At 48.1% G+C, this 27,291-nt stretch overlaps 1 protein-coding gene across 2 annotated transcripts; it reads left to right on the top strand.

Moving 5' to 3' along the window:
* The first annotated feature begins 9,809 nt into the window (after window positions 1–9,809).
* LOC542058 (glycosyltransferase) lies at window positions 9,810–12,516 on the top strand. 2 transcript variants are annotated; one of them, XM_008675198.3, is made up of 3 exons: window positions 9,810–10,542; window positions 10,692–10,808; window positions 11,052–12,516. In XM_008675198.3, the coding sequence occupies exons 1-3, from the start codon at window positions 10,422–10,424 to the stop codon at window positions 12,278–12,280; spliced, it is 1,467 nt and encodes a 488-aa protein (XP_008673420.1). In that variant the 5' UTR covers window positions 9,810–10,421; the 3' UTR covers window positions 12,281–12,516. The 2 variants fall into 2 exon arrangements, with proteins under 2 accessions (XP_008673420.1, NP_001105165.1); NM_001111695.1 differs by having other exon boundaries at window positions 10,404–10,542; window positions 10,680–10,808; window positions 11,052–12,297.
* The last annotated feature ends 14,775 nt before the right edge of the window (window positions 12,517–27,291 follow it).

Here is a 27,291-nt window from a genome sequence, read left to right as displayed (position 1 = left end):
CAAGTAGAAAGGGCGAGGGAAGAAGAAAAAGGTCACCTCAAGAGGAAATTCCAAGTCCTCCAAGCTCAACAGCAAGACAGGCACCAGAGAATTCGATCCTTTGGGTTTCCACCCAAGGGACCAAGCTTCAATAAGCCAGCTGGACCCACTCCATCACGTTTCAGTCAGCAGGGTCAAAGCTCCTTTCAGGCCCCCTCAGTTGCAAGCAACCAACCACCAGCTAATGCCTGTTGGCACTACGAAGACCCCAGTCACTTCAAGAATAACTGCCCCCAGTTGAAGGCATTGGGATCTACTTACTCCAACTCGGTGAATGGCCCCAGCACCCGCATCCAAGGCACCCTCCTCCATCAGCCAGCAGAGCAAGACCCAGTATCATGGCAGGGCACAAGTAAACCACGTCGATGCTCAAGAGGCTCAGCAAGCTCTGGGAGTAGTGCTCGGTGAGTTCCTAGTTGAATTTACACCCGCTACTGTACTTTTTGATTCAGAAGCATCCCATTCGTTTATAGCCACTAGTTTTGTGGAAAATCATGGCATTCCCTCTACACACCTAGAAATTCCCTTAGTCACCCGAACCCCAGGGTCAGACCTTATATGCTAGCTCAAATGCTCCCAAGTCAGAATTCTTTTAAGTGGGGTAGTGTTCTTGGCCGACTTAACCGTCTTGCCATCCCAAGGGATTGATGTGATCTTAGGAATGGATTGGTTAACCAAACACAAGGGCATCATAAGTTGCGCAAATAAGACTGTTCTTCTCACTGACCGCCAAGGAAAGTCAGTTTCATGTCAGGCTCAAGTGCTCAACCACCCGCCAAAGACCCAATGGTGTTTAAACTAGCAGTAGAAAGCATATCTGTGGTAGAAGAATTCATGGATGTATTCCTAGAAGAATTGCCAGGAATGCCGCCAGAAAGAGAAGTGGAGTTCTACATAGATCTAATCCCCGACACTGCGCCCATCGCAAAGAGACCATACCGCATGGCTCCCACCGAATTAGTAGAACTAAAACTCTAGATCGCAGAGCTTCAACAAAAAGGGTACATTCGTCCCAGCTCATCTCCTTGGGGAGCACCAGTCCTCTTCGTCACCAAAAAGGATGGAAGTATGAGAATGTGTATTGATTACCGATCCTTGAATGAGGTTACAATAAAAAACAAGTATCCACTCCCTCAAATCGACGACCTCTTCGACCAGCTTCAAGGGGCCAAATATTTCTCCAAGATAGACCTAAGGTCAGGATATCACCAGCTGAGAATCAAGGAAGCAGATATTCAGAAGACTGCATTTGTCACCCGGTACGGACAGTATGAGTTCACGGTAATGCCCTTCGGACTAACCAACACACCCGCCTTTTTCATGAACCTCATGAATAAGGTATTTATGGAAGAGCTGGATAAGTTTGTCGTAGTCTTCATTGACGACATCCTTATCTACTCCAAGAGTCACGAAGATCATGAGCATCACCTCTGGATTGTCCTCGAAAGACTCGGAGCACATCAACTCTACGCTAAGCTCAGCAAATGCGAATTTTGGTTAGAAAATATAGCCTTCCTTGGGCATATCTTGACTGTAGAAGGAATAGAAGTAGACCCGTCAAAGGTAGAAGCAGTATCCAAATGGACGCAGCCATCCAACGTTAGTGAAGTTCGAAGCTTTCTGGGAATGGCAGGATATTACAACTGTTTTATCAAAGGATTCTCTAGCATAGCAAGACCTATGATCGAGCTCCTCAAGAAAGACAATAAGTATGTGTGGACCCCGAAGTGTGAGGAAAGCTTCCAAATCATAAAGAAGAAGCTCACAACCGCACCCGTTTTGACACTGCCAGACATCCATCAGGATTTCGTCATCTTTTGTGATGCTTCAAGGCAAGGCTTAGGGTGTGTACTTATGCAAAACGAGAAAGTCATTGCCTATGCATCACGCTTACTCAAGCCGCATGAGCGGAATTATCCCACCCACGATTCGGAATTGGCAGCCATAGTGCATGCCCTAAAAATATGGAGACACTACCTGATTGGGAACAAATGTCACATCTTCACCGATCACAGGAGTCTGAAGTATATTTTCACTCAACCAGACCTCAATCTCCGTCAGCGAAGATGGATGGAATTGATCAAAGATTATGACCTTGAGATCCACTACCACCCCGGGAAGGCCAACGTGGTAGCGGACGCCCTCAGCCGAAAACCTTTCGGGAAGAAAGGAACCAACTTCTTAGAAGATTGGAAGAAAGAATCAGCTCAGCTAAATGCATGTCTGGGAGACAATGGCGGCCTAGAAGTCAAGCCAATGCTAGAAGACCTCATATGCAAGGCTCAACGCTTAGACACTGAGGCAACAGGTCTTATGGAAAAAGCTCGCAAGGAACAACTTCCGGACTTCAGGACAGATGAGGAAGGAATCCTTTGGTTCAAGAACCATCTATGTGTACCAAAAGGAGAGGCACGAGAAGTTCTGCTTGACGAAGCTCACAACACAGCCTACTCCATCCACCTAGGGACCACCAAGATGTACCTAGACCTCAAAACCAGATACTGGTGGAGAGGTATGAAGAAAGATATAGCACAGTATGTGGCCCAGTGCGACACTTGCCAATGAACTAAGGCCGAGCATCAGAAGCCTGCAGGTCTACTGCAACCCCTTCCAGTGCCCGAATGGAAGTGGGAAGAAATAGGCATGGATTTTGTAACTGGACTGCCTCGGACCCATAAAGGGAGCGACTCTATCTGGGTGATAATAGACCGTCTTACCTAGGTAGCCCATTTCATCCTAGTAAAGACTACCTTCGGAGGAGCCACCCTTGCATGAATATATCTTAAATAGATAGTCAGACTCCATGGTATTCCATGGAAGATAGTGTCAGACAGGGGAACACAGTTCACCTCAAAATTTTGGATGAGCCTTCAACAAGCTATGGGCACCAAGCTAGACTTCAGCACCGCCTACCACCCCTAGTCAGATGGTCAGACAGAAAGGGTCAACAAGGTCCTCGAGGATTTATTAAGAGCATGTGTGTTGACGTTTGACAGAAATTGGGAGTCCAGTTTGCCATATGCAGAGTTCTCGTATAACAACAGCTACCAGGCCAGTATCAAGATGTCACCGTTCGAAGCATTGTATGGACGGAAGTGCTAGACCCCTCTAATGTGGTCCAACGTAGGGGAAAAGACACTAGAAGGACCTACCTTCGTTAAAGAGGCAGAAGAGAAGGTTGCCCTGATCCGCAAAAGATTACTTGAAGCTCAGAGTCGGCAGAAGAGTTATGCGGACAACAGGCGGAGAGAACTCATATTTGAGGAAGGAGACTTCGTCTACCTCAAGGTCTCCCCGATGCGCGGAGTCAAAAGGTTTCAAGTAAAAGGGAAGCTAGCTCCGCGGTTCGTCGGCCCCTATCCTATCATTGGCAGAGTAGGACCCGCAACATACCGCCTTGAATTGCCAGAATCCATGTCAGATATCAATAATGTGTTTCATGTGTCCCAGCTCCGCAAATGCCTGCAAGTACCAGAAAATCACATCGAAGAAGAGACAATCCAGATTCAGAAGGATCTTCAGTACCAAGAAAAGCCAGTAAAGATTCTTGACTCAACAGTCCGAAAGACCCGTAACTCAGAAGTGAGACTCTGTAAAGTTCAGTGGAGCAGAGAAGGAGAAGAGGAAGCTACCTGGGGGAGTGAGGACTCCTTGAGGAGGGAATACCCTTACCTTTTCTCAAGCCCAGTCTGAATCTCGAGGGCGAGATTCTTTTAAGTGGGATAGGTTTGTAACATCCCAAAATTTAACCCCAAGGTTAGAAACCCTAATCTCCTAACCCCCCCTTGATTTTTTCCCTCGACTCCACCTCATAGGACATCTCATCATATGCATACACTATGATTGTTAGAAGCACCTCACATAGAATTTTTTAGCACCTAAGATTATTTAGCTAATTATTTGTTCAAAAGAAAAGGAGATAAAAGAAATAGAAATAGAAATAAGAAATAGAAATAGAAAAAGAAAAAGGAAAAATCTTCCCCCCTCGGTTGGGCCGTTTCCGGCCCAACTCTCTCCCGCGCGCCTCGCTCCCCGTCCGGCCCACGCGGCCCGTTTCCCCCACACGCCCGCCCGCGCTGGCGCCGTGCCCCCTCTCCCGCTGCCAGCCCGGCCCCACCCGTCAGCCGCACTCGCCCTCGCTCCCTCGCAACCGCTCTCTCTCTGGCAAGCGGGTCCCGCTTGTCAGCACCTTCCTCGTGCCCGTGACCGGGCTAACGACGCGATCGCCGCCGGTCGCCACCGCTCCGTCGTCTCGCCATTAACTCGCTCGCCATAACGGTTGGCGCCTTGTGTCCCTGTCCCCTTGCGCCAGCCCGAGCCATCACGTCACCACCTGCCCGAGCCATCCAATCGTCGCCACTGTGCGCCACCATCATCGTCGTGGCAAGCTCGCCGGTGCTCGCCACCTCTCGCCCCCTTCCCCGCCCCGGGCGCCTATAAAAGGACCGCCCGAGCCCCTCTTTCTCCACACCGGCCTTGGCCACTCCCTCTCCCCTTCCCCGAGCTCGATTGAGTCAGCGCCACCGCGCCCTTCCTCCCCTCCGGTGAGTCCCGCCCTCCCCTCTCTGTTGAGTTCTAGTCCAATTATTGTAGCTCTTGAGCTTCACCGTGCCCTCGCGAGCACAACACACCCATCCCCTTTCCCTATTACGCCCGGCAGCCTCACCGGCGATCCCACCGCCACGGGCGCCCGCCACCTCGCCATGGACCGACCGTCCCAAGCGCCCTCCGACCAAATTGGCCCCACCACCGTAATCCCTTAACCCCGCCCGTGCCTTGCCACCACTCCATCGTCACAGAATCGGGACCCCAGCGGGGAACCGCCGTGGACCTCATCGGCGATCGGGCTCCGACCGGTTCACCCCCCCCCCCCCCCATCGCCCCCCTCCTAACGTCGTCCCCGCGTCATCCTCACGTCGTTCCCTCGCTGGCAGGCCAAGTGGGCCACCTGCCCGCGCGGCCGCGCGTGCCCGCGCTCGGCTGGGCCGAATTCCCCCCAGCCCAGCTAGCTGAGGAAATCCCTTTCCTTTTTTTTCTTTTTCCTTTTTCTTTTCCTATTTTTATATATATGTATATATATTGATATTTTATGCACCAAAAATAGTCTAAATAAATTATAGGGCACAAAATAATAATGTCTAACAATTGGCACACCCCACCAAGTCACCATGATTGATGTATTGTTCATTACCTATTTTTGCTAGAAGAAGAGGGATCCGATCCTCCGGAATTTGTAGCTTCCGGAAGAAGGGCAGGAACCCGACCCCTCCGAAATAGATCTTTTGTGCTAGGAGAACTTTGACAAAGGCAAATCCATTCTTCCCTTGATGCATAAATTACCTATTCTTTCTACCACTACCTAAGCCGGGATTAAGGGATGGATCTTTTGCATTGTGAGCACAGAGATAGCCCGCATTAACAAACATCTTTTGAGTACAAAATGTGGATGAGAAAAGGACAATGTCTTTACTAAACGATGTTTTCAAAAAGTGTATGATGAAGGGTATTCACCCTCATCACCTTTTGAGTGGGATGATCATGGACTCCCTGGTTTAGGGGAGGGCCTAAGGTGATGGCTCAACCGGGTTAGGTGTGAACAGAAGGATTGTCCCCTCATATAAGCACCGGTTTATCATCCTTCACTACATGTACTCATGACAAGTACAAACACTCGAGACTGTATGGGCAGTCACTCAATCTGAACTCGTATGGTCCAAACCCCAGGGTTATGAAGGCTGGGGAGCACCTGGAGGATAAGGAGGGGGAATGTTTTGTCCGGTTTGGACATGGCGGTGGTCTGACTCCTTCCGGTATAACCGTTAAGGTAAGGACGTGCGAGGAAAGAAAGAGATTCGACATTCCGATCTCACGACGGTGAGATCATAGAAACCGGACTAGTGGGTAAAGTGTACCCCTCTACGCAGAGTTTAAACCTATTCGAATAGTCCGTGTCCACTGGAATGGACGAGTCTGGTGTGGTATGACAATTAGTGTTTCATAACCTCCGGGAACAGGGAAATGTGTGAGTGTGTGTGTTTTTTAAAATGAAAACGATGCCACGAGAGCGGGAAGCTCAGTGGTGGTTGAGTGTGAAAATGTGTTATTTCCTTCTTTGGGAAAAACCATCAAAGTATTGCCTTTCTCTGGAAAAAGAAGAGTGACTTCAACTCCACCATATAAAGCATGTATTATATAGGTCCCTTTCTCTTTACGGGCGGGATTGGCTTGCGGAATACCTAGTGTATTCACCGAGATTTACTTATGTTTTTCAGCAGCTGAAGACTTCTTTTCTACTATGCTTGATTAAAGGGGATTGTGTCTGCACCCAGTTCTGCCTGTGGCTTGGGCTAGTTTATCTTCTACTGCGTTTTGTAATTCTGGCTCTCTCTCGAGCTTGTACTCTGGTATTGTAATAACTTTTATTGGAGCTCTGTACAATTTGAAGTAAGGAATGTGGTTACTAGCCTCCTAGGACTAGTAATTGTATCACATTTGAGTCCCAAAGGATCAAGACGCTTCAGATGTCAGTCACAACAGTCGCGATTTGTATACGTGGAGGTCCTACACCTTCCAGAGGGGTCCATACTACGTACATGGGGTGTGGGACCCACCCATGGGGGTGTAGACTTGTTGGTGAAGTCCCTGAGCATATAACCACCCTGGACATGTAGCAGCACCGGACCTACCCAAAGGCAGGTACATGCACGCATTTTGGAATCGTAGTGGTTGACCGAGGTCGGTAGCTCTCGGAGTGTCGCCTGAGACGTCCTCGGGCGAATCAGAAATGCGCTTCTCGCACGAGGCTGGCCTCGGGCGAGTCGTGTCAGCGTCTCCCGCTCGGGGTTGGCCTCGGGCGAACCATGACTATGTCTTCCGCCCAAGGTTGGCCTTGGGCGAGTCGTGACTGTGTTTCTCGCCCGAGGTTGGCTTGGGGCGAGTCACGACATGGGTTGAGCTGCTCAATCCCTTAGCACACGATTAGAGATAACCATATGGGTACTATGTTTTGGTACAGTAGTAAGGGGTACCCAAGTTCTGTGGTACCGACAGAGAGTTTACAAGAAATAAATAAAAGGCTCACCACCTCTCTAGTGTTGACATTGCCAGATATCCTTTATTTTAAAGACTGCCCATGTGTACCAAAAGAGGAAACCCAAGAAATTCTGCTAGATGAGGCCCACAGTTTGGCTTATTCTATTCATCTAGGATCCACCAAGATGTACCTGGACCTCAAGACCAGATACTGGTGGAAAGGAATGAAAAAGGGTGTGTCTCAGCATGTGGCGCAATGTGACATATGTCAGCGAACCAAGGCAGAACATCAGAAACCCATAGGATTGTTGCAACCTCTACCAATAGCGGAGTGGAAATGGAAAGAAATATACATGGATTTTGTGGTCGGACTACCTCCATCTCCAAGAGGAAATTACTCCATCTGGGTCATAATTGACCGTCTCACCAAAGTAGCTCACTTCATTCTAGTAATGACTACCTACGGAGGAGCCACCCTTGCTCAGTTGTATCTCAAGAAAATAGTCAGACTACATGGCATTCCGCGAAGAATATTGTCAGATAAAGGAACACGATTTACCTCAAAGTTCTGGATGAGTCTACAACAAGCTATGGGCACCAAGTTAGATTTCAGCACTACTTACCACCCTCAATCAGATGGACAGACAGAAAGAGTCAAAGGTCCTTGATGATCTGTTAAGAGCCTGTGGTCTGAATTTTGGCAAAGATTGGGAGTCCATCTTACCGTATGCAGAATTCTCTTACAACAACAGTTACCAAGCCAGTATCAAAATGTCACCTTTCGAAGCCATGTACAGAAGAAGATGTCAGACCCCACTGGTGTGGTCTAATGTGGGAGAAAATACATTAGAAGGGCCTGCCTTTATCAAAGAGGCAAAAGAGAAAAATTGCCATGGTTCAAAAAAGGCTACTCGAAGTCCAGAGTTGGCAAAAGAGCTACGTTGACGATAGAAGAAGAGAACTCATCTTTCAAGAGGGAGATTTCGTCTATCTCAAGGTCTCCCCAATGCGACGTGTTAGAAGATTTCAAGTAAAAGGGGAGCTAGCCACGCGATATATCAGTCCCTACTCTATCATTGGCAGAGTAGGACCTGCTACTTATCGTCTCCAGCTACCAGAATCAATGTCAGATATTCACAGTGTGTTCCAAGTGTCCCAGCTCCAAAAGGTGCTTGAAAGTGCCAGAAAGCCATATCGTGGAAGAGTCAATCCAGATTCAGAAAGATTTACAGTACCGAGAAAAACCGGTGAAGATTCTTGACTCGGTTGTTCGCAAGACCCGGAATTCGAAAGTAAGACCCTGCAAGGTTCAGTGGAGCAGGAAAGGTGAAGAGGAAGTAACCTATAGGAGTGAGGACTCAATAAGAAAGGAGTACCCTTACATTTTCTTTATCTTAAAAAATCTGCCTTACAATATCATAAACTGTTCCGGTAGGTTAATCACCCTTTTCAAGGAAATAGCGGGCTTGTTACCATGAGGCTGGACCATCACACCAAAACCAAATGACTAGCCATACATCAAAGAACATGCAAAGAACAGTCGTGCAATAGATACGTGCCCGTACTCTGTACTAGTGGTACTCCAGACCTCTACACCGGATCCGAATCCAAGCCGAAGCTGCTGTTCGGGGAAGCACACGACAAGCACATCGCTGCTACCAGGTACAGTTCTGCTGATCACTCATCACTGGACGAGTATTGTAGAAAGAGTGGCAATGGATCATCATCCAAATAATTCTTTATAATTCGTTTAAGCCTTTAATTAATTTTAGTTTAAAAATAAATAGAAACAGAGTCTGATCTAAACACGATCCGATCTGATCCTATAAAATTTAGAGGTCATTACCAATTGTACCTGCAATCCTTAGAACATGTTTGGCATAGCTATGCTCTATTTTATATAGCTTTGCTTTATGTTATAGTAGCTCTACTCTAAAACTCGAGTCGGGTCGGAGCGGTCTGCTCTAGATTTTAGATTGATTTTTTCGTAACTAGCAGCAGCGACAGATAAATAACTCCAGCACCTATGTCTCAGTTACTTTTAGAGATTTTTAGAGCACCTAAATAGATGTTCTAAAAATTTTATTCTATAGTTCTGAAAACTTTATAAAGTTTACAACCCTAGAATTTTAGAATATTCGACAGACTCAAAGTAATTCCACTTTAGGCTATCCGCACTCATACTACTCTAAATTTCTACTCTAAAAGGAATATTCTATCTCCGTCAGCAGTTATGTTTACTCTATACCACAATCCTCTGCAGTCATGTTTACTCTATATCTCAACTCTATACCAACTATCACATATTATATTATTTTTTTATTTCTCTTTCATTCCACCCAACTACCCAAGCAGTGCATAGGGTTTATGCCGTACTACTCTGCATATGCCGTTCCAGTACTACTACTGGGAAATAGCGTAGCTCAAAAGGTAGGCCACTGCAGCAGGTAGAGTAAACCCTATCTCTGTAGCGTAGCGTGCCGAGTTCTTCAGTGCGGACAGCCTTAGCGTTTTGTTATGGAGTCATGTCAAACGCACCTTAATTACTGTATAGCAGAGTATTGTACGCACAATACTCCAGTGCAGTGCATTGTGCATAGCAGTGGAGCTAGTGCGTGTCTCATCAGTGCTCCGGTACTCCGCACCGTCTGGCACGCGGCACATGCCCTGGGGACACGCGCGCCACGGCCTCACGTCCACCCATAAATGGTTTGTCCGCTTTCCCAATACCCCACATCAATGCCACCGACACGCAATACTGTTCACTCTCTCTGGAGTCTGGACCTTTCTCGCCAAACCGGCGAATCCGCCCCCGGAACGCCGTGCGGAGTGGAGCCGCCGGCACCCGGCAGCAGTACAAAACAAAACGCTTTTACCACAGACTGCGGGGTGGCGACGGCGTTGGAAAGCGGAGTGGAGGCCAGCTGCTCGCTGAAACGCCGCGGATGAAACAGATGTCCGTCCGTCGGTTTGCGTGCTAGGCTACTGTGCCGCTTGACAGAAGCGGGCACTCACCTCTCTCTCTCTCCCCGCACACGTTGCTGTCGGCAGCCTCACCAATCTCGGCGCCAGACTGGGACCGCGAAGGGACTGGTGGTCGCCGGTTCCTCCCGCTACTCCGGCTGCTTTTCCTCCTCTCTCCGTCGCCTTCCCCTTCCGGGCTGCCCATATTTCATTCGGTGCCAACAAGTGCCAAGTGCTCGTGTCCGGATGCGCCAGCGCCGCCTGGTCAACAGATTTTTGCCCTGCGCTGTCACTCCACCACGCTGCTTGTACTGAAAGCTTTTTCCCAGAATAAAGGCTGGGGAGGAGGAAGCGGCGGCGGCGGCGCTCTCAGAAGAGAGGGTGAGATGAAGACTCGGAGCTCAGCGAGAGGGGAGCCGAGGCGTCTCGGAAATGCGGCTCTTCTGGCGCTCATGCTCTGCTCCGTCGTCGCGCTCTCCCTCATCCGGGGGAGATTCGCCCCAATTGGTAAGGAACCGAACCCTCTGCCATCTGCATCCTCTTCTTACCTGAGCTGCTTCTCTGCTCTGCATCTGCATGGTCGGATTCCTGGCCGTTGTGAGCTGATTTGAGAGCGCCCTGCTCGTCCTGCTGCCTGACTGCAGTCACTACCGCAGGAGATGCCATCAAATCCGAGGACGACGCTGCGGCGGCTGCGCTCAGTGTCAGCAAGGCGGCCGTCAACGTTGACACCGGCGACAGCGCCGACGAGGCCGCCGCCGAAGCTGCTGCTGGTAGGTCACCTCCGCCGTTTCTCTCTCTCTCCTCTTCGCTTTGGATAAGATTAGTTAGGATTTGGAGCCGGTAGGTTACTTTGTGTTTGTGCAGATCTGCTCACCTGCTCCTTCCTGCCTATCAGCTCCACCTTCCATTTCTTTAGATCGAACTCGATTTTTCTAGAAGAATCGTGTTAAATACAGTGCGGCATTCCGCGCATCAGATCTGACCCTTTAGTTGGGATTTGGCCGGCCCTGCAGAGGAGAAAGAGAAGGAGGAAGTCCAGCCGAAGCCCGCTGACAGTTCCGGCTCCGGTTCCGGTGGCAGCGCAGCCAAGCCGGTGTGCTACGAGACGAGCCGCCGCTCCGACACCTGCGAGGCAGCTGGCGACGTGCGCGTCGTGGGGAGCACCCAGACGGTGTACGTGGACTCGCTGGACCGGGAGTGGAAGACCAAGCCGTACTGCCGGAAGCACGACAACTTCGCGCTCGCCCACGTCAAGGAGTGGTCCCTGAAGCCGCTCCCCTCCGGCGCGGCGCCGCAGTGCACGGTCAACAGCTCGGCCACCGCGTTCGTGCTGTCCACGGGCGGGTTCACCGGCAACCCGTTCCACGACTACACGGACGTGCTCATCCCGGCCTTCATCACGGCGCACCCGCTCCGCGGCGAGGTCCAGTTCCTGGTGAGCAGCTACAAGTCGTGGTGGATGAACCGCTACATCCAGATCTTCCAGCAGATGAGCCGGCACGAGGTGGTGGACATCGACGCGGACGACGAGGTCCGGTGCTACCGCAGCGTGGTGGTGGGGGCGACGTTCCACCGGGAGCTGGGCGTGGACGCGTCCAAATCGCCGCCGGGGTACTCCACGGCCGACTTCCGCAAGATGCTGCGCGACGCGTTCGGGCTGGAGCGTGCCACGGCCACGCCCAGCGGCGACCGGTGGGACATCCGGCGCCGCCCCCGGCTGCTCATCATCTCGCGCCGCCCGTCCCGCGGGCGCGCCTTCATGAACGAGCGCGCCATGGCGGACATGGCGGCCAGCCTGGGGTTCGACGTGCGGATCGGGGAGCCAGACACCAGCACCGACACGTCCAAGTTCGCGCGGCTGGTGAACTCGTGCGACGTGATGGTGGGCGTCCACGGCGCCGGGCTCACCAACATGGTGTTCCTGCCTGCCGGCGCCGTGGTGGTGCAGGTGGTGCCGTACGGGCGGCTGGAGTGGCTGGCGCGGAACACGTTCGCGGAGCCGTCGGCGGGGATGGAGGTCCACTACCTGGAGTACGTGGTGCAGCTGGACGAGACGACGCTGAGCGAGCAGTACCCGAGCGATCACCCGGTGCTGAGGGACCCCATGGCCATCCACAAGCAGGGGTGGAACGCGCTCAAGACCACGTACCTGGACAAGCAGAACGTGCGGCCGCACCTGGGCCGCCTCAAGAACACCTTCCTCCAGGCGCTCAAGATGCTGCCGCACGGCCGGGACGATTGATAAGTCAAATTAGTTGATTCACCTGGATCTCAGCCTCAGTTATTTAGAGGGAGTAAATGTATAGGTTAATGGTAGCTACTACTTTTTTCGGCTTATTTGTTTTTTTTTTGCCTTTATTTGTTTGTACGAGTAAGAGGATGCACCAGCGTAGCTGTGAATGGCTTCACAGTTCTCAGAGACGAACTAGTAGTGTTAACCGTTGATATTTTATTATTATATATGTTGCTTTGGTAGCATGGAACGTGATTGCAGTGATGTGCTTTGACTAAGGCCCTGTTTGGGTCCGCTAGTTTATTAGAAACTGGTTTTTAAAAGTTAAAAGTTCTTCAAACAGGTCAATTTTTTTATTCACTTTCCTAAAATATAGTTTCAGTTTTTTATTCAAAAACAGACCAGTTTCTTCAGCTAAAACTAGTTTATAAGAAACTAGTTGAATTCAAACGTCTTCTCCTAGTAAAAAGCCAACTTCTAGAAACCAGTTTTTAAAAAACTGGAATGGATCCAAACACAACCTTATTAGTCATTCAACCATCAACATCTATGTAAGCAATGATATTCAGTAGTTCTACATGATAGAGGTCGCTAACTAATTCTGAACAACTAAACTGATCAACCGGTCTGTCTCCTTGTCTGAAGGAAGGGTCGTACATTTGATAGAGCTTACGGAGGCCGGAGCCCTTCAGGGGAAATTGCGACGAAATCATAGGAAGTGAGGTACTTGGAGCCCTCCGGTCTCCTAACCTGTGTCAAAGGAACTAGATTTATACATATTAAAATTGTTCGCCGATGATCAATGAGGAAATCTTGTTGAGGCAACTTGCCACACAAGGTCGGAAGAAAAAAAGATGAGAGAAGGGTTCCATCGGTACTGTTTCTCTGAACCGCCTGACCGGCGTTTGGTTTTGGCCGCCGCGTGTCGCCGTTGTAGACGCGTCTCGCGGCTTGACACCTCGCGACATTTCTCGATTGCTCGCCCACCCCAGCTTCTTGTCAGTCACTTCCACATGTGAGGGCCGTATGGTCGTTTCTTCTGTGCGCTGGCCACCCTTACCGAGATCGAGCTCGCGAGGCCCAAGAGCACGGCTTGGACCAGTCCGTTTCCGAAATTGGGCGAGAATCATCATGTCCGACGGTTTGAATTGAACGCACCCCCAGACTTCCGCAGACTTGGAGTCGTTCCCCCCCATCGCTAGCAGTGGATCTCCAGTTTCCTTCCTTCGTGCCTTGTTTTTTTTGAAGGATCAGGAGGGGGGAAACCCCTACTGCGCATTTTATTAGAAAGCGAAAAATAAAGGTTAGGCCCTGGTCCTTTTACAATCAATAAAAGAAGAGTAAAAGAAAGAAAAGGGAAGAAAAAGGAAGAAAAAGGAAGAGCTATTTCTATATTTGCCACAAATTTAGCCAGTTCGGGATTGAGGTGTCGAATTCTCCCCGAGCTCTATGAATGATTAGTCGCAATTCTCTACTAAATTCCTGAGTACAGCGGAGCACGGAGGGATCTCTGTTTGAAAACAGCCACTCGTTTCGGCTTTTCCAGATGCTCCAAGTCATAAGAATAGTGATCTCCATAGAGAAGGGAACGTTGAGCTGGTGTTTGAGGTTCACAGATGCCTCTTCAGGGTTGGAAATTCTGGGTGTGGTAATGCCAATTGAGTTCCAGCAGGCTTTCGCGAAGTTGCATCTGAGGAAAAGATGATAAAAGGGTCTCCTCTCTTTGCCAAAGGCAGTTTTCGCAGGAATAGGAATCTAGCTCCATGTTTCTCCTTCTCAGCATATTTCTAGTGTTTAGCCTGTTCTTAAGCCACAGCCAATAGAAGACTCTATGCTTAGGCTGACACTTGCTTTTCCAAACTAGTTTATAGATAGGATGAGTCTGCATCTGGCCCATGAAAGATCTGTAAGCTTTTTGGGACGAGAATTTGTCCGATCCCCAAATGTACTTCCAGCGGTCATGAACATTATTAAGAATGATTTGCTCCCAAGACCCCTTGAGTACCAGAAATTGATCAAACGCTTGATCAGAGACAGGTAAATGAAAAAGATCATGAAACTGCTCTTGATCCTTGACCTCTTTGATAGTCATTTTTGAGTTCTTGGCAAAGGAGAAGAGCTCTGGGAAAATATGCCTCGGGATGCCCTGACTCCACTGATCATCCCAGAATGAAATTGATCTGCCATTGCCAATGACGGGGGTAGCCAGTCCTTTGAAGTTTGGCAGAAGCTTTACAATGCTCTTCCACCAGAAAGATCCAACGCTTCTATTGCCAGGAAGACCTCGAGTAAGATAGTAATTGTTCCAGATCAGATGTACCCAAGGTAAGTCGCTGTGGTTGAAGAATTTATGCAAAAATTTAATTAGAAGAGCCTCGTTCTGCGTTTCTAAACGAAGAACACCCAGGCCACCATTCACTTTCCTTTGAGTGACCGAATTCCAAGCAATCAAAGGTGGCCTCTTGGAGTTGATGTCATTTCCTCTCCACAGGCAGTGCTTTCTGAAAGTATCAATTTCCTTAATGATGGTTTTAGGAATCTTGAGCGTGCACATGAAGAACATTGGTAAGGCTGAGAAGACCGAATTAACCAATTCCAGGCGCCCAGCCTGGGACAAAAAATTTGATGAGCAAGACAGCCTCCTCTGAATCCTTTGAATAAGAGGAAGGTAGTGTTCCTTTCTAGGTCTCACCAGGCCCAAAGGCAAGCCAAGATAGGTGAATGACATCTCGCCAATCTGACAATTAAAGGTTCGGGATAAGATCACCATTTTATCCGGAGACACGTTAATAGGGAACATATTTGACTTGTTGTAGTTAACCTTCAGACCAGTAGAAGAGGCAAAAGAGTTGAGGATTGCCTTTAGGAAAAAAAGTTGCTTAGGGCATGCTTCCAAAATCAGAAGAGTGTCGTCTGCATATTGAATAATCGGGAAACCCTGTTCACCAATGTCAGGCAAAGGCAGCTTGAGGAGATTCCGCATCCTAGCTTTATTGATGATGCTCTGAAGAAGGTCGGCTGCCAGGACAAACAACAGGGGTGAAAGAGGATCGCCCTGCCTCACCCCTCTCCTGCAATGAAAAGGCTTACCAGGAACTCCATTAAGTAACACTGAGGAAGTGCCAGAGTGAAGAATGCTCCGGATCCAGTTGATCCACTTGGGGCTGAAACCTTTGTGGATAAGAACCTGGATAATCAACTCATGCTCAATCATGTCAAAGGCTTTCTCGAAATCAAGTTTGAGTACAATGATCTCTTTTTTTGAGGAGTGACAAAGGTGAATATATTCCAAGGCCCATGCCAAGCAGTCTTGAATGGACCTCCCCTTGATGAAACCATACTGATTCTTGTGAACTAGCCGGGGCATGAACGGTTGCAGACGATTTGCCAGTAGCTTCGTTAAGATTTTTATACTATTGTTCAGAAGAGAAATTGGCCTGTAATCCCCCACCTTCATAGGACTCTCAATCTTAGGAATCAAGACAATGAAAGATCCGTTGATACTTCTGAGGCAAACCTGGTCATGAAAGAATTTATCACACAGATCATAGAAATCGGGGGCAATGACATGCCAGCACTTTTTGATGAAGTTTGTATTAAAACCATCTGGCCCTGGGGATTTATCTGAAGGAAGGAGCTTTATGATGCTATCAATTTCCAGTTTGGAAAATGGCTGATCTAGCCCCTGTAATTGCTCATTGGAAGTTAAAATTCCTGGTAGGTCAAACCCAATATCAGAAAATTCGGACGACCCCAGTCTGCATTTGAAAGCCTCCCAGAGAAGATTAGACTTATGTTCATGTTCAAAGAATATAGTCCCATTGTCATCAGTCAAAGCAGAGATCGAATTTTTCCTGTGTTTAATGGTGGCATGGGCGTGAAAGAAGCGAGAGCAAATGTCTCCCTCAGTAACCCACCGAATAGCCGCACGCTGCTTCCAATAAATTTTTTGAATATTAAGCAACTCAGCCACCTTTTGTTGCAGGATTTCCCTGAAGTTCCATTCCTCAACAGAAAGGTCCCGATGCTCTTCCATGATGTCAATAAGCTCAATTAGCAACTTAATGTTCTTCACCGTTATATCTATTTTTGGCAGCGATCTCTGCCACTCTTTCAGAACTTTTCTAACAATTTTGAACTTGGCAGTCAGATTCTTGGCCTTGTCGGGAATGCTAGGGATCCCATTCCAAGTAGCTTGAAAAAGGTTCATGAAACCATCCAATTCAAGCCAGAAATTCTCAAACCGAAAAATCGTAGGTTTAGGAATTTTGGACTTAAATGAAATCAAGCAAGGAACATGGTCGGAGATGTCCCGCGGCAATGTCTTGGCAAAGGAGTCTGGAAAGACAGTCGACCATTCTTGCGAGATGAAAAACCAATCAAGCCTCTGAAGCAGAGGTTCCTGCTGTCTGTTCGACCAGGTGTACGTGAGACCGTGAAGAGGGATTTCAATCAAATCTAAGTTGCTAATCGCTTCATTGAACTTGAGCATAAGGTTAATATCCCCCCAATTCTATTTCTGTTCTCCGGCCGACGGATTAAATTGAAATCACCAACTAGAAGCCAAAGCTTGTCAGGGGGCATAGAAATATTATGCAGCCAGTTGAGAAAATCAACTTTCCCATGAGGGGTGCAAGGAACATAAACATTGGTGATAATCCAGGAGCAGGCCGACAAGTTTGAAGTGAATTCCACCGATTGGGCATAATTATTTTGAAAGATAACATTTCCTGTAAGCCTAGAGCTCCTCCAAATGATAATAGATCCCCCCGAGTTCCCCATCGAGGGGACAAAAGCAAAAGAATCAAAAGCAGCAGGGCAAAAGTTTTTAAGAAAGGCCAAATCAAAGAATTCCCTCTTTGTTTCCTGCAAACAAACAACCTCACAACCCGCCTCTTTAATAGAACAACGAATAACATTCCATTTGGCGGTAGAGTTAATTCCTCTAACGTTATGGCTCAGCACAGACCACTCCATGAAGTTAACAGGATTCGGATTACTCATTGATAACACCAGAAGTTTTTGGGACATATCCACACGAATGGATAAAATCCAAGTTAGCCCACAGGCCACAAATTAACAGAGTATTAAAACCGGCACACCCAGGTGCCACCCCATAGTCCAAAAGTCCTGCAAGAACCAAAAGAAAGACCGAGTACATCCAAAAGTTAGTGGGGCTCACACACAAGCCCAGATCCCCTAGCATCCTCCTAATGATTGTCTTGTTGATCCTCATCAGAAGAATCATCAGTTTTCTCATCTGTCCGATCCTTGCTGTCAACCTTCCGCGGCCCAACAGGTCCCACAGACGATTTTTTCTGCTTCAGCCTCTGTTCAGACAGGTCCTCCTCAGACAGGTTGCAAAGCCTGGTTCCCAGATTCCGCAGCACCTTGGAGGATAGCGGTGGTGGGCCATCGAAGTTATGCTGGCACATGAGGCAGTTCCTTTTTGGACATGCCCCATGCCTGAACCCGTCACGCGATTCCTTCAATCTTTTGCTTCTTCTGAGCCCTGTCTCCACAATGATTGGAGTCGGCCCACCAGAACCAGTGGAATCCTTGGAGGCCCCAGAGGTGACATCCCCCAGGGAGGGGTCAACTGGGCAATCCTTAGGAACCACAAAAGGGATGGAATTCACATCTTGCTCCTGCAACTGTAAAGGGAAACCTGACAGAAGAAAAGTCTTTGACCAGTTGAAGGATTCCGGCTGAAGAAGATTCGAAATGAAAAAGGGTGCCCACTTCTCAGGGACACCCACCGAGTGATCAGTCGGACCAGCCGGAGCAAAGAATTTTGCCCAGAGCCTAGAGAACTGGACAGCTCTATTTCTCTCCTCAATCAACTGAAAGACGGGGTCAGGCTGCCAGTCCTGGTGTAGCATGAGATTCATCTCCAGATTCTGATGGTGAATGTTGTTAGGCACATCAACCTGGACCTGAGGGGGCACAACCTCCAAATCCTGGGCCTAATCCACCTGAGGTGGTGGTCCATCAACTTCCTGTGGCCCATTGAAGGGGTCAGCATTGATTTCCATTCCGTTCCCAATCAGAGCATGACCATTTACAACATGGTGACCATTCGCGGGGGGTGCAAGCTGAGCAGCACCAGTGGAGCTGTCAGACGACAAACCAGAATGCTGATTGCTGTGTTGTAGCTCCTCCTGCTGAATTAGTCGCTCATCTGGAGGGTCTTGCTGAGCGGGCTGCTCATTCACAATCCACTGATCCCACTCTCCCTGCCCCAAGTCGTCCTGCTGAGCCGACAACGCTCCACCCTCAGGCTCCGGAGGAAAGTTAAGGTCGAGCCCGGCCGGGGGCAAAGGTTGGCCTAGCCCGAAGAAGGCCAGGGGGAGCTGATGTCCATCCTCAGGTGGCGGAGGGATGGGGTCCTCATCCTGAGCCTGACCGCCAAGCATAAGCTGCTGAATAATTTCGCATTGAACCGTCCAGGAATCCCCAGCAAAACCCTCAGCCTTCGAAAAAACAATAAATTGAGGAACCTCCTCAAGCGAAGTGACCCGAACACGGAGCAGGGTTCTAGAGATATTGCTTCGGTCCTCCTCCCACAGAATCAGCCTCCCAAATGCCCCAATGGCGGCCTGTAGATACTCCGAGGAACGATAATCCAAGGGAAAGCCCAGAAGCATAAGCCAACATTCATGGTTGAAGAGAAGGGCACGGTGGTTCCAGGCATCATTGTGACGGACCGCGGTGAATGTAGCGTCCAAATACTGCTGGGGACCAAGAAGAACCAAGTTATCCCGCTCCAGCACACTACGGAATTGCACCAACACTTGTCCCAAATGTGAGCGCTGAATGGCACGGACACCAACCCTCTGATGCTTCACAAGATATTCCCTGACCACATCCCTAACCGCAGGGAACAAGACCTCGTGCTCCGGTAAAGGATGGATATTTATAATCGCCCAGTCCTCATGAAATGGCGGCAAACGCTGCGAAACTGACCTGACCATAATCCCACGATGTTGGACCACCGCGGCGCTGAATCCTGGAGGGAGGAACGGCCCCGGGTCCACACGCCGGTACGCCATTGACAGATTCCCAGACGATCGCCGGAGAGCAAAGGGTGGAGAAGCAGGTTGGGGTTTTGTTGAAGTGACACCCAACGCGAGCTCCAAGGACGTCTCTGGCGCCTGTTTGGGTTTTTTTAATAATGAAACCGCTTTGGCGAATTCACCGAAGGAGGCAAAAGAAGGTGGAGTCCCACCCGTCAGAGACCAGTAGGATGAGCGGAACCAGGACCCGAAGTCCAAGGGACGGGGTGACCCTTCCAAAGGGCAGATACTTTCGAAGGAAGGGAACGAGGAGAGAGGGAAACCAAATTCTGATTTTTTACGATTGCAGAACAATTCCAAATGCCCCCTGACTTTACAAAAAAGGCAGACCAAGGTTGAAGTAGTCGAGCCCGACAAATCCATCCTTCCAGGCCCAAGCACAGGCCTGAGGGGCCCTTTACGCAGAATGGGCCGCCACTGCAACCTACGAGGCCAATGTCGCCCAACAGAAGAATTTGGGATTGACTTTGAATTTGAAAGGGAGCAAACGTCACAGCCCCGACATCCGCGCCCGTTCCTGCACCCGTTAGGCCTGGGAGAACACGCCACAGGGGCAGACTCACGATGAAGATCACGCAACGAGGCCCCCGAGGTCGAAGAGTTGGCAGGAGACCTCGGACCCCGAGCTCTGAAGGGGAAACCCAATCTATTGAAAACAGAAGTCCTCGGAGCAATTAATTTTCCAGCTGAACAGGAAGGACGACGAAGACGACGAACTGGAACAGCATTTGCACCAGTCAAAGGCGGGCGCCTCACCACATCAGCGAATGAGATTTTTTTCCTGCCCGAGACAAACCACCAGTTGGCATTCTCCTCCTGAAGAAATAGCTTGAGCTCATAGTTCCAATTTGGTCCACCCGAGTTCCACAAGTTGAAGAAAGCTTTGAATTCAGAACGAGCGATACATCTGGAGTTGTAGATGTGGAACCCAACATCCCTGGAGGAAACCGAGAAACGGAAAACCCGATCGGCAAGCGGGAGGACCATGAATCCCCTGGCAGAACCACCAAAAGCAGCTTGAAGGATGTGACCAACCGAGGCAGGATCAAGCCTGAAGATGCATCTTCCAAACGAGACAACAAGCCAGAATGCCGATGGCGAGCGCGGGCTTCCGGGGCAAACAGGAGAGGAAAACCGACGCCAAACATCAGCTTCAAAAAGCACCCCCGGCCGAAAGTCCAGACGAGACAAATCCATCCCCCAGCACGAAGAAGGCCAAGCGAGGAGAGGGGGAGAGAAGCGAGAACCACGGGTGCGAAGTCAACGAAGAAGAGGGGAACCAAGCTCAGAACCAACTCACAGGAGGAAGCCGCGTGCGCGCGGCCGCCTTACTTGAGATGCTTCGTGCACCCATGTCCAGCGAAAATGCCTCCTCCTCTCACTCCCCTCACATATTACCGTAGAACTACTTTGAATGGTGGCGTGGATCCGGCTGCCTCAGTCCGGCTACTACCAGGGATGCCAATGCCAATGGTGAATTTCCTGTTGCGGAGTTCTTTACAAACGCTTGTTAGGAATTCCTTCGTGCCTTGTTCATTCATCCTTTCAGCTAGAGGTAGGTTGGTCCATCCATTGGCTTTCTTTACCTGCTTTCATCCTTCCTGATGATCTATCTGTCGGAGCCAGGCTGTCGATTAATAAAAAAAACAGAGTGGGCTGGAATGACCATGCTGCAGTACTACATGTTTGGAAATTACAGTACGTCCATCACTTTGATGGTATCTGTTGGTATTTCTGCTTCCTAGAAAGACTACAGTTAGTCAGATGTTAAGTGAAGCATTTCATCAAATAAGAACTAGAATGCTATTAAAAAGTTATCAAGACGAGAGAGTTTTACATGCTTTTAAGTTTTAAACTTGCATGAATCCTTCGACACATTACAAAAATAATTCAGCAAAAAATAGCAATGTCAAACGACGACTGAAAAGACGAATCAAAAGATGAATGTCTTCATATTCCGAGTGTCGAAGTAGTTGTGGACACTTGTATAGAATTAGGTATTCTATTTTTATTTTAGCCATACTATAAATAGGGGTTGTGGATGAGTAATTTGACCAAGAGAATTTTAGTGTAGTGTTGGTGTATATTCACACTCACATCTAGTGCTAGGTGTCACTCTATAACACACTCACAAGTTAGAACGAAATCGATTTAGAAAAACCAAATGAAAATAAAATGAGTTTGTTATCTCAGGGGCACCGGACTGTCCGGTGCACCTTCTGACAGTGGGGTCAACCAGCTCCGGAGGCAGCGCCTCTGCCCCCGAGAAACCCGAGAGCGACGAGTTCGTGGAGATGAATTTTAGCGCTCGCACCGCACCGGACAGTCACTATACACTGTCTGATGCGCTGTCAGACCAACAGCTAGCTGTTGGAGCGCACCGGTGGCAAACCGGACTGTCTGGTGCGCCCATACACAGAAAAGCTCCAGCAACGGCTAGTTTGGTAGTTGGGGCTATTTATATTCCCTCCAACAATCACATTTAGTGTCTTACTGATTATATTCAATTGCATTCATTGCTAAAACATTGCAAGCCCCATAAAGCATAGTGAGCTGATTAGAAAATCATAATCTTGTGTTATGACCTCATTACTGCACGTGAGAGCCACATATAGCACACACCACATGCATTAGGCTTCTCTTGGTCAAGTGAAAGTCTATGTCTTGTTACTCTTAGTGATCGGCATCACCTAGACAACTTGTTGGTGATTGGAGCACGGTGATCACCCCGGAGGATTTGTTGGTGACACGGCTCAAGTTTGTACGCGGTCATGAGGGATCCACCGCCCGTCCGCGTCAGAGTGGCAAAGGATTATCTCATAGAAAGCACTTGGTTCTTGCAAGGACCAAGGAAGAGCGATACCCTTGCGCGGGTGCTCCAATGAGGACTAGAGAAGAGCGCCGACTCTTCGATACATCGGCAAAAAATTGGAGGAGTCTTCTTACCCTTGCTTTACATTCCACATTTACTTTGATCATTTTACTTTGTGCAATTGCTTAGCAAGTATTTGTAGTAATGACTTAGGGTTGTTGTTTTTCTAGTAGTATTTATTTATTGCTAGTAGTTGGGTGAAGTTGGGCTCTTGCTTAGGGTTTAATATTTGTGGAATTTTAGAAAAGTCCAATTCACCCCCTCTTGGCATCGTGATCCTTTCAGTCCGATGTACCGCAGAAAGCAGCAACTTTTCTCCCACGACTATATTTGTGTTGAGGCCTATATACTTCACCCAACAATCCATTTAAAGGTGTGGGAGATCAAGCAACATACCAATACATGTTGTAGACATTTTCATGTGCTCAAACACTCAAGTGCTTAATATAATCAATAGGTGATTAGGGTAGGTGCTTTACGAAGTGCTTAGGTTAGTTAGACCATTTATGCGCATGCTCTAGGTGAATCATAGTTAGTTGAGTTTAGAAAACCATACGACCCCTCGGCTCTTGCGCGAGCCGTTGTAATTATACCAAGTGGGGCGAGAGTCTTATGAGACCATGGCAATTTAGTTTGTGTCACGGTCGTCACCGTTTACCAGAGGGAACGAGGCCCACGACGTTTTGGCCGGAAGCTCGATAGTGGACATGGCGGGGAGCATCCGAGATGAGCCGAAAGCGGAGCACCACTTGCGCGTGGAGAAGGCTCGCGACTCTCTATGAAGTTACTTTGATCGAGGTGCTTGGCCCTCGCATGGGCTACCCTTTGCGTAGGGGCACCAATGAGGATTAGTCGGAATCTTGCGTGGTTCCGGATATCTCGGTAAAAATATCAGCGTCATCCACAAGAGTTTGCATCTCTACCCTGCTCTTTACCTTCTGCATTTACATTAAGTACTTAAATTTTAATCTCTCCTTTGTAGCTATATTATTTAGGATTGAAACTTAGACTTTATGGTAGAGATAGCAACGCTTAGACAAAACCTAGTTTAATCATTCTAGATTGCTTATTTGCAAAGGTTTTATTATAGGGATTTATTAGTGGTCTAGTTTAGAGAATAGTTTTTAGTATTCCTAATTCACCTTCCTCTTAGGCGTCACCATTTTCTACGAGTGGTATCAGAGCCCAGTTTGGCTCATTTGAAATGTTTTAGCTTCATCGATAACCGAGCCGACGCTTTTTAAAGAAAGGGGATGGATACCCATAGTCCACCACACTTCAACGATACTAACTTCACATATTATAGTGCTAGAATGGCTTTCTACCTAGAAGCAGTTGATCTAGGTGGCTGGATAGTCACTCGTGATGGGATGAAACCACCTAAGAATCCCGAGAAGTTCACCACGATTGAGGAAAAAGAAATTCATTTGAATGTTAGAGCCAAAAATTGCTTATATGAATCTCTTAGCATGAAATTTTTCAATCAAGTATTTACATTGAAAGTTGCTAATGAAATTTGGCTAAAATTGCATGAGCTCCATGACGGCACATCCAATGTCTGTGAGCAAAAACATCGCCTAGTCTTAAATGATTACCATTCTTTTGCCATGAAAGATAATGAGTTTGTTAGAGAAATATATTCTCGTTTGAATCTAATCATCAATGAGCTCAATTCTATTGGAATTAATAAGCTAGGTGATGCGGACATTGTGAGGAAGATTGTCTCCCTGCCACCACAACAAAAATATTAGAGCATCATCACCATTCTCCACAACATGGAGGACTTGAGTACAATGACCCGACAATTGTGATTGGAAAAATTGCGGCATTTGAAATATCGCGAAAGATGAGTTAAGAGGAGTCAACTTCTTCAAGGTCATATGCTTTTGCATGCGATGAAAAAAGGCAATAATAAGGCTCCCACTCCAAGCTCCTCAAGTGAAGAAGATGAAGAAGAAAGTGATGATGATGAAGATAATCAACCCTCAACATCATCCTCCGAGGACGAAGAAATAGTCTGACACGTCAGAAAGATAATGAGGATGATTCGCAAGTTTAATCTAATGGGTGTGCCCCTGCAGGTCGAGGATCTTCTATTTAACATTGACAGAAAAAGCAAAGAAAGAGAGGATGCTACGCATACGTGGAGAAGAGCCACTTCAGGGACAACTGTCCAAATATGGTCGAACCCACAAAGAGTAGGAGTAAGGGTAAGGCATTCACAAGTGTCAAAACTTGGAATGATTATTCAAGCGAAGATGAACTCCAAGGACACGCAGCCACCGATTTTCATCACACTCATCACGATCATCACACAAGTGTCTTATGGCGAGAGGTAAAACAAGTATCCATCATCTAGTGATGATAATAGTAGTGATGACGATGAAGGTGAGAGAAAGCCCTCCTTAGATGAACTTGTGTTAGCCGTTAAGTTTTTTGAGGATGTTTGCACTAAACAAAAGGCTCAACTTAAAACATTGAAAAATAAGTTGATTAGCTCTCAAAATATAAATGTTTGCTAGAAAAGTTAGAAACATTTGCAAATTTGAATTGCGAGCTAACAACTAAAATTGAGCAATTAGAGTCTAATGCTCCAACCTGAACTATCGATGATAGCCTTGTCAAAAGGAATGAAAAACTTAAGGCTATAAATAGATTTTTAGCTATAAATATGATAAAAACCGAGTTATGAAATAAAATAGTTGATGAATGGCTAAACCATTTCATGATGTGGTATATCAAGAGAGACATATTTATCTCTACTACTCTATATGTTAGCAGTGTAGGCGTCCACACTGCGTTCTGCCATCACGCGCCCGCCTCCCTCCCCGCGCCCGCAGTCCCCGCCGCCGCCCCGCAGGCAGCCGCCCCGCAGTCCCCGCCGCCGAGCACAGCCGCCGCGCCAGCAACTCCCGCAATTCCGCCGCGCCCGCAGTCCCCGCGCCAGCAAGCCCGCAGTCCCTGCCGCGCCCGCAGTTCGCAAATCGGCCGCGCCCTTCTCCACCGCCTCCACTGCACACGCCGGCCGACATCCAGGCATCTGCCCACCATGCCCTCCACGCTATACCCTCCCCGTAATCCTCGCATGTCCCCGCAATCCCCACATGTCCCAAGCAAATCGACGGCCAGAGGACCAACCGCACGCATCCGCCGAGAGATTGGGGGCAAGACCCCACCACAATCCTCACAATCCGCCCGCACATCCGCTAATCCCAAGAAAATCGGGGCACATAGATGGAAGGCTAATCATGCCCTCCGCGCGATCATTGCCCCCATGCCAAGGATTTGCTTCCTACGTCGACGCCAAAATTCAATCACCTTCCTACGTCCACGCCAACCTACCATGGACAGAGAGGATGGCGCTCCTTAAAGCTGTCAAGCGAGTCTGCCTCCCCAATCTAAATCCTCCCCAGCTCTCATCGATATCTGGTAATGTGTACTTGGCACTGATCTCTGTCAATGTGTAGTGCTTTGGTTTATTATTATTTTTTGCTGCTCGGCTGTGCACAGATGTACTGTATTCAAATGCTGCTCCTCTGACTAAACATACACGGCCAGGTACTGTTCTACTACTCTAATTGCTACTGTCAATTGTAATGACTAACGATGCCTGTTATTTTTTATGTACATGTTGTTTCGACATGAACTCAATGACAGCGGGTAAACATCTCTTTGACTTAGTTGTTCATTTCTGTAAATTCACCTTATTCTTTCTAAACATGTATGCAGAAATCTATGGCGGCAGATCCCCGGCACTGTATTCATTTCTGTAAATTCACCTTATTCTGTAAAAGAAACTGATCTCTTTGAAGTAGGGGTAATAAGTAAAAATTTACCAATACGTATACTATCATGTGAATTTTCTTGACTGCAATATTTGTGTTTTAGTTTCTACAAGCGTACGTTTCTAGCAACAATCAATTTGCCTGCCACTGTCAATATCATTTGGCAAAAAGGAAAACAAATACCATGTTTAGCCGATAGTTGCTATTAAAACATTCACACTTTGTTTTACACTTCTATACTGTTTCCCGTGCTCCTGATTCGAATTTGCTTACTTGCTATGGTTTGAATAGAGATTAGAACTATTTTTGTCTGTACAAAGGTTGCATGCAGGCTTACCAATTATTGAGCGCTAGGAAATCTGGAGAACCTGAACGCTGCAATGCTTTCTTGTTTCTTAATTGGCATTCTTCGCTATATACAGTGTATCCTAAATTCCTAATTTAGTCGCTTGCTTGAAGTCCGAACTAAACATTTCGACCCTTGTCCTTCAGGTGTGCAGATTAGAACTGTTCACAGCACACAACTGAGCAATCCTCTGAAGGCCAAACACCCCCTTCCAGTTAGCCATCTCTGAAGGAACATACATGCTTTTTCATAAGATAGTCATGGCAGAGTTCAAGATCGGTAGGCTGGATGGCCAGCCACCTAGGGTCAGAAATGTGCCCATTGCCGTCACCCCGGAAGGATTCTGGTGCTGCCCATCACAGGCCGCGCTTCATAAGACAACGAAGAGCCCAAACCAGCAGGGCAGGCCTAGAGGGGGAGCATCCCCTGCACCATCGAAGGCATCCTCGGTTCAGAGGGTGCCAACCATTTCTTTAGAGAAGAGAGCACAATCCACTCCTACTAGGTCCAGAACCAATTCAGATGAGCAAGTGTGCCCTCCAGCAAATGTTGTTGCTGCCCCTGATCCATCAAAGGCAGTACCTGCACCGGCACCCGAGAAACGGCCAAAGCAGCCTAAGATATCAGTCGGGTTTGGGCAGCTCGGCACGAGTGGTCTGAAGGTTGTGCTGCATGGCATGGAAGGGGTAGCTGTGAAGATGATTGTTCACAAGAGCATTCTTGCTGAAAATAGTACCTTTTTGCCGATAGAATCTCGAGGCAGTCTCCGGTGTCATGCATTGAAGTGCCAGATTGTGAGGATGTGAAGGTTTATGTTGAGACTGTTGGGTTGATGTACTGCAAGGACGTCAAGCAGAGGCTTATCAAGCAAAATGTTCCACAAGTTCTGCGAATCTTGAAGGTTTTTCTACCACAGTTTCGTAATTTGATATTTTTTGTTT

Source organism: Zea mays, chromosome 3, assembly GCF_902167145.1.
Source record: "Zea mays cultivar B73 chromosome 3, Zm-B73-REFERENCE-NAM-5.0, whole genome shotgun sequence".
NCBI classification, from domain to species: domain Eukaryota; kingdom Viridiplantae; phylum Streptophyta; class Magnoliopsida; order Poales; family Poaceae; genus Zea; species Zea mays.
Note: the sequence above shows the minus strand (reverse complement) of the source record. Positions and strands in the feature narration are given on the sequence as shown.

Bases quoted from the DNA above. Each gene is read 5' to 3' on its own strand.
- LOC542058 (NM_001111695.1), top strand. From the start codon at position 10,422: ATGAAGACTCGGAGCTCAGCGAGAGGGGAGCCGAGGCGTCTCGGAAAT. The intron at 10,543-10,679 runs GTAAGGAACCGA...GCCTGACTGCAG, and splicing joins GGGGAGATTCGCCCCAATTG to TCACTACCGCAGGAGATGCC. The intron at 10,809-11,051 runs GTAGGTCACCTC...CCGGCCCTGCAG, and splicing joins CGCCGCCGAAGCTGCTGCTG to AGGAGAAAGAGAAGGAGGAA.